Raw genomic sequence first — 7,706 nt, forward strand, 5'->3', positions numbered from 1 at the left:
GGTTATTTGCATACGTCAATAAATACTGCTGCGTCCTTCAGCAAGGTTAAAAAGACACCAGTCTTCGCTCTTCTCCACCCCCTTTTCTATTAGGGGACCTTTAAAGGAGCCGGGTACCGATTTCCCTTAATTACCGAGCAAGCTGGCAGTGATTGGGGTTGATGGGAGCCCAGGCGCGCAGGGACGCTGGCTGATACGGGAGCGGCTCTCGCTCGCTGCAATCGCTTCCTGCCGGCTCCGCCAGCCCGGGCGATGGCACCGCCGGGAGGGGGGCCGGGGGCGGGGACACTCCGCGTACAAAGCCACCGAGGGGTGTCACATTTGCCTTCGGTGACCTTACGATCTCTCCGCGTAAAACGCTATTTTACATCAAAGCAGTCCTTTACTTGAAGGTATAGCTATCTACTCGCTCTATTTATATACATACCCGCTCTATTTATACACATACATATGAAATCATCGGTGATTTCTCCATTAGAAAACCCTAAGGTCAAAATCAGCAGACCGGGGAGGTATTATTAGACTATGATCTTTCTAATGCTTTCAAATGAAATATAAAACCAGGGAAAATCGAAATTTTTACACTATAGACATGCTGCATGTTGAAAATCATCTTTATATGCACCAGACAAAGACTAGTGATGCAAATTATTTGCTAAATCAATACATAAGTTTAAACTTCAGAAAGGAAATATATATGGAATGGTTGAGGCTTATATCTGCTAGAAAAGGTGTTCCATATGAAACAGGGCAGATCATATAATTTTATAATTATTTTGAGACCCAATAGTATTAATACAATACAGACATCAATGAACAGCAATTGTATGAAATTACATCAGGAACCTCCACATTTTGCAGGCTTTTCGTCAATTGATGAGATAATTCTAAATCTCAGAAGTATTTTAAATGAGCCCCAAATCACTTTAATTGAGTAACTATACCAAAGATGGCCATCACTGAATATCTAACTGCATTGCTATTGAGTTAATCATATGACATTTACATTGCATTTTTTAGGATTGTTTTTGTATTGTAACAACATAAAGCCAAATCAATTAACTGTTTAAGAAAGGTGGCAAAGTGTGAAACTGTCAACACTGTCCTTTCTGACATCAAATGATCCATGTGTACCTTGCATTTTTTGTTCTTTCCTTTAAATATTTTCTGAGGCATGCACACACATTTTAGTTAAAGTGAATTCCAGGAGAGGTTTCTGGTATCTAGTAAGTTCCTGCTACTGCTGCCCCTGATTTACCAGTTCAGTATGTAAAGGGAGCAGCAAGGCTTCCTGAGCAGACCATGCTGTGAGACCACATTAAGCTCCTAAGGACGGGGTAAACCATTGCATCTGTTCCAGGCAGCGCTGCTGCTGCTGCTGGGAGTGCAGAAAACCTTGCAAGGCGTTTTAAAGCAATACTGCAGTAAAGCACAATACACCAAGCTCTGTCTGTGTAACTTTCCATTAGCTTCGCTTCTGCCCACATCACTATTACTGCTCAGGCTACATAAAACTACTGATGACTCCACATCAGAGGGAGAAAAGGATTATGTGTATCCCTCTCCCCTGGGTCTGACCTATCAGTATAAAAATACATTTAGAGAGAAAAACATAGCAGCTGAAATGTTAAAATTCTGTCGTCAATAAAGTTATATTTAAATGAGTTAGTCACCAGGTTATCTAGAGTGGCTAATACAGCAGTTGCTTCAAATATGTACCTTGACTTAGCTAGCTGGTTTTGAACTTTATCCTAAGGACTGTGATTCATATTCCCTTCCATATTGCTTCTTAAAGGCAAAAATCACTGCACCGTTCAACCCTCTTGTCAAGGTCAAGACCTTCCTTTAATGAATGAAGCCAGTCCAAATGAAAAAACACTGGTTAATAAGTGACTTTGACAGCCAGGCCAGCCACTGCCTAATGTGGGACTAGTATGCAGTACTCTTGATTATTTGGTTTAAGTATCTGTACAAATTTACAATCCAGTACAGGAAAATCTAAATCCCCACAGCAATACCAGATCCATTTGCATGCAGAAACCCACGCAGCCAATACAGAAATGGTTAAGGAACAGTTACCTTTGGATTTTCTGTATTTAAAGATCAACAAAAGGACAGTATATTTATTTTCTTCTTTCAGGTTTGGTATATGTCAAATAGTCGACCAGACAGGCAAGAGCACTTTGACAACTGGAAGCTTTCAGCGCATGCTCTCCCAAGGAATCATGGGGTTTGAAGTCTTACCACAGACAGCATTTCACTGCTGCTTCCTGAAAGGAAGAGCGCTCGAAAGGAAAAAAATATGTGCACACTCCCTCTTCCCAGGGAAAGCTGCTGCAATCTGAATCATCAGCTCTGAGGAAATATCTGTCAGACTGAGCTGAAAGTGACTAACTAAATGTGAGCTTTTAAATAGTCTGATTTAGAAGCCCAGATCGAATAGCCACCTATTCAGAACAACTGCTAGACAAAGAAATAGTTCCAGTATTTCCACACTTCCCTTACAAACTCCTAGCATAAGAAATTAATTATAAGTTCATACCAGCTATAAAATTTACAGCTATTACAAGGAAAATTCTGCCATGTTGCTTAGCTGAAGAATATATTAAATAATCATGTGTCATAATATAATTTCTAAATATATTCTGAAACTCAAACACAAATAGGTCAAGTATGAAAATTTTAAAAGAAATCAAAATCAGTACACAGGTGCAAAGTTGTACTATTTGAATAGTTTCCAATTTTCAAGTTACAACTTTTTTATTACGGAGTTGTTACTACACTGAAAATTCCACCAAAAAAAAAAAAAAAAAAGCAGCTGCTCAGAAGAAAATCAAGGTGTGAATGTTACTATTTAACATTCCCATTCCATCTATTCTATACATGGTGGTGCCACACTTCACCTCCCTCCCCTTCACTACTATCTACATATCTCCAGCCCTCACATCAATACACAGCCTGACAGGAGTTTCTCTCATAAGATATTAATACAGTGATCATTAATGTAGGTTGGGTAAAATTTTCATAATTTCATTCACTGGCACTTGGTGCTCTGTTTTGCACTAGTCCATGAATTATTCTGCTTATTTATTCTGGGTAATTCATAATAATAATTATTCAGACCAAACAGTAATGCTCATAAGGAAATACATCGTTGAAATCAGAAGTGTGAAAATAACAGTGTTTAATAAAAGTGCAGGCTGATTTTCCAAGGATGAAATATGCACAGCTTTGTGCATGAAAGAGAGATGACTAAAGCTGCGAAAGATAAATTAGGGCAGTTAAAAGTGAGCTGTCCTAACACTTACATCTCTGCTTTCTGCACTGTGTTTATGTTGGACTGGATGGTCTGCCTGCCCTAAATCAACTCTGTAATTAAGAGTTTCTCAACACTTGCTCTAACCTGTTTGTGCTACTCTGAATCATTAAAGGCAGCAAAGCTGTTTTCTTACAGCAATAGAAAACACTTAACCCTATGAACTGTCCCTCCTCTCACAGGGCTGGCTCTAGGCATTCCATGCCCCTCCTCTATGTCCCTATTTACTTGTGGGATATTGCTTTTCAGATGATTTGAGGATCCACATGCAAGGGACCGTTTCTGTTGGTTCTTCCCAGGAGACAGTTTCACTTCATAGATCAATCATTAGGATAAGGAAAAGCACTCCAGGACCAAAGAAAATCAAGATATAAAGACAGTTTTTGATCAAGTAGCCACTAGAAGGAAACAATTTTTTTTCTGTTTCTAGCAACCAACTCCCTCATAACTGGAAGTTAAAAGATAGTAATGACAGCTGAATCAGAACACAAGAGCTTAATTCAATCTGATATATGAACTACTTGACTGGGGCCAGTTCCAAAGAAACAAATGTAAGAAAGGCCCAAAATAAGCCAAGCTAATTCAATTAACATTTTATAAGGTGTATTTTTATTTTAAGCAATTCATTATGAAGCAATTTAAGCTTCTTTAAGCCTCCTGTGACTAACAAACCATGCTAGGCTTTTTGAGAGAAAGTGACTATTCCAACTAGCTTGAAGGTTAAAATGAAGTGTCACAGTACTGAAAAAAACACAAGTTTTATTGTAGAAACATATTTTTGACTTATATTAGTTTCACTTTAGACTGCTTGAGGGCTACTTGAAAAAGACCTAACTGATCTAGTAATTTAATTTTACATATTACTATCATAGCAGATAACATTTAGATTTGCCAAAATATAGAATATTCCTATATTGCCAGGTTACTGAGCTTTGTTGTAAACAGCAAATAACTTCCACAATTTTAATACTGCCAGGTCAGAAGGACCAAATTAAGGTACAGCTCCTTCCCTATTTGTCCTCTTTTCCAGGCCTCCCTGGAACAGTCATATATACATACATATTTAATCTACTTCCATGTCATTCTTTCAGTACTTGCTTATCAACTTCTTTATTAAGCTTAAATCTGTTTAAATTTGTTATCAACCCATTTCGTATTTTTTGAAGTTTATATTTTGTAGTAAATCCAATAGCCAATTTTAGGGCTCTATTTTGAGCCCTCAATAGCTTATATTTGGTGATTTTCATTAAGTTCTGTACTTGCCTTCGACTGTGCAGTTTTACTTAATTTACTTAAAATGGCTGCTACCTGCAGTCAGTGTCTGGGAGCTGAGCCTGGCAAAGCTCCAGGAGAGCAGCCACTCTCCCTCACTCTGCACTGGCCAAACAGAGCCTGCTCCCAGGAGAGTTCTCTGGGCTCAAATGCAGCCACTCACTGCCCGGTGCAGGTGAGAGATGGCAGAGTGAGGCAGAGTGCAGCCAACATCAGAGAAATGGAAGGAAGAAACAAAGAAGGATCTATTAAGGGATTATATAGGGAGCAATAGTTGAAAAATGAAAACAAAATGCAAGAGGCAATCTGAGATTTACAGTGGAAATTGTCAATGCAAAGAAGGAAGCATAAAGAACAAAAAGAAAAAAAAAGAGAGAAAAGGGGGATGAGGCAGAATGAAGGAAGAGATTGTAGGGAGAATAAAGCAAGCATTTAAATAGAGCAGCTGCATATCCAGTCTTGTTAAGGAGAATAGAGAAGGACAAAATGACAATTCTTGCTCTGTCTAGGAATAAGGAAGTGGTTTTTGACAAATTTAAAACCAGTTAGTTATATATGTATTTTAGGATCCCACTTTGATTCTGGAAGGAGCAGAAAAGGAACATATACCCCAACCTGACCAACAATTTCCTCAAATCAGTTTTTGGATTTCAGAATCTTTATGCTATTTATGGAATGTTCAGGGGTCTACCACTATAGAATGCTTTGGGTTGTAAGAGACCTTCAAAGCTCCTCTAGTCCAACCTCCTTGCAATGAGGGATGTCTTCAACCAGATCAGGTTGCTTAACCTGACCTTAAATGTTTCCAGGCACAAGGAATCCACCCTCTCTCTGGACAGCCTATGCCAGTGCTTTACCACCCTCATAGTAAAAGATGCGTTCCCTATGTTCAATCTAAATCTACCATCCTTTAGTTTGAAACCACTAAAGCTTGTCCAATTATGCTTTTATGTATTCTATTACATTAAAAAAATAAATTAAAATTGGAAAAAAAATAAAATTAAAAAAAAAGTCCAAACCTACCAAGTGTTCACTATTTGATCTGATATTCAAGTTTTGTCCATTCCAGTCTTGTCATACCTTCATTTGCCAGTGGTAGAGCAAATTAGCCACCTTTGTTACAGATAGTTCTATAGCCTCATATGGTAGCCAAGTGATCCTGGGTTCTAGCTCCATTTCTCCAGGTAAATATTCTTCACAGCTATTATTAGCCACTATGACCTTTATCATAAATGGCAGGCAACCAGCATATCCTTTCAACACCAAAGCAAAAATACAGAAACTGCACAAACCACATACTCCTAGAAATAAAACTGGCTTCCCTCTTGCGATTGTAACACTTGAGAATAAATATAAAAAATCTAAGCTAGGCTAGCCTAGCTGCTCAATGTACTGGCCAATAGGCATTGAGCTTAGTCCAGACCAAGAATAGGAACCAGAAACTCTTGGTATCCAATATTGCTCTTACATGCCACGGACAGCTGTAATTGGGACAGGGTGTATTAGGATCTCTTTCAGGAGGTCATGCCCATGTGGTTTACTCGGCCCACTGCACATCCAACACTCCTCAGCAGTGGTAGCAACACTGAATTTTATGGTCCCAAAAATAAGACCAAAATACATTTTCTGGGAGAGGATGTCGATACCTTCTTGCTATCTGTTTCTATACCTCTTGTAAGAAACATTTACAACTCTGTAAATACTTCAGCATTCCTCTTTATGATATTTGTAGCAATTAGAAAATAAACAACACCCTTACTATTATGCATATAATACTGCTTACAAGTCCAAGTACTTTACACACATTTTCACAACACTTTTCTTTCCCCAAAGACTCTCAAAACCCAACTGATTTGTCCCTAGCTAAGGCAGCGCAGTCAAAGAATCCAGTATAGTCCCTAAACTTGCCTTCCTATTCCACCTGATGTCTGTTGTCACGTACATGCAAAAGCTTGACCTCAGCCAAAAACAGCTCCAGGTTGATGCAGCTGCACAGCTGCACCCCGGGCTTGGCCCTGTAAATTACAACCTTGAACAGCAACTGCAGTGTAATTTACGCAAGGCAGAGGAACTAGTTTCATATAGCAAATAAGCACTACTCTTTAAAAATATAACATGAAAAGGGAAATGAAAAGTTGATTTTTACTAACAAATCTTTCCAAGAATCTGTCATGTCACAACAGCCTCTGAAAAACAGGCCATTGCCCTTGCTTCGGGAGCACGACGTGAGGCAGGAGACAAACACCCACGGTGGAGGTAATTGGAAAGGCAACTTCTTTCCAGATACTATCCACCTCTTTGCTCTAGAAAGGCTCTTCAGCTTCTAAATTTCCACTTTTCCAGATTGTGATGCTCTAAGTTGACTTCTTAACATACAACAAATTCCAAGATCACCTTAGAAGGATTTTTTTTTTCCCATCTGGAAGTACACCAACAAAAAAGAGCCTTGCCATTACCACCGGCCGTGCCATCCCTCACCCCACTTGCACATAGAAACCAGTGGTCACCGGGCCTCCATCGAGCACCAAGTGCCACTTACAAGGGCGCTTGTCCTTGTCATCGACAACACCACCACTGAAACGGATTCATTTCCCTTCCGCCGTTCCAGCCACCGCCTTTCTGGGCAGCCCGGTCGGGGCTGGCACCGGGCAGGGTCCCCCCGCCCTGAGGGCAGGTCGGGGCCCGGCGGCCGAGCCGAGGCGGGGGCCGCCTGCACCTGTTCGGCAGGGGAGGGAACGGGAGATGCTCCTGCCCGAGGGGGTCCCTGCGGGAGCGGGGAGGAGGCACAGCAGGCGGCCCAGCCTCTCCTTCCTTCCCTCCCTTCCTCCCTCCACCCGTGAGCGGTCCCGGCCGGCGGCGGGGGGCGGCAGGAGGGGCGGCAGCCGCCGGGCGCGGACCTCCCCCCGCAGACCCCGCTCGGTCCCCCCGCCGCGCTCCCGTACCTGCCCCGCGCGCGGAGCCGGGCAGCGACTGCGCGACGGCGGCGGCGAGGAGAGACATGGGCAGGGCAGGGGGAGCGCCCCGCCGGACCTTTAAACCCGCGCCGGCGACGGGACTACAGCTCCCAGCGGCGGCAGGACTGCGTCGGCACCGCGGCGGGACTACAGCGGGACTACAG

General features: G+C 41.8%; 1 protein-coding gene across 3 annotated transcripts in view; it reads right to left on the minus strand.

Moving 5' to 3' along the window:
• Positions 1-7,611, minus strand: part of CPEB3 (cytoplasmic polyadenylation element binding protein 3) — a 77,154-nt gene extending 69,543 nt beyond the window's left edge. Inside the window, exon 1 of one of the 3 annotated variants that reach the window (XM_063163472.1) lies at positions 7,531-7,611. In XM_063163472.1, the coding sequence (XP_063019542.1) occupies positions 7,531-7,588 (58 nt within the window). In that variant the 5' untranslated portion in view covers positions 7,589-7,611. Of the gene's footprint in view, positions 1-134; positions 255-2,079; positions 2,213-7,530 lie in introns of those variants that run through there. The other 2 variants (XM_063163476.1, XM_063163477.1) reach the window with 2 other exon arrangements.
• Between the last annotated feature and the right edge of the window lie 95 nt (positions 7,612-7,706).

The sequence above is a fragment of the Melospiza melodia genome, chromosome 9 (genome assembly GCF_035770615.1).
Source record: "Melospiza melodia melodia isolate bMelMel2 chromosome 9, bMelMel2.pri, whole genome shotgun sequence".
NCBI lineage: Eukaryota > Metazoa > Chordata > Aves > Passeriformes > Passerellidae > Melospiza > Melospiza melodia.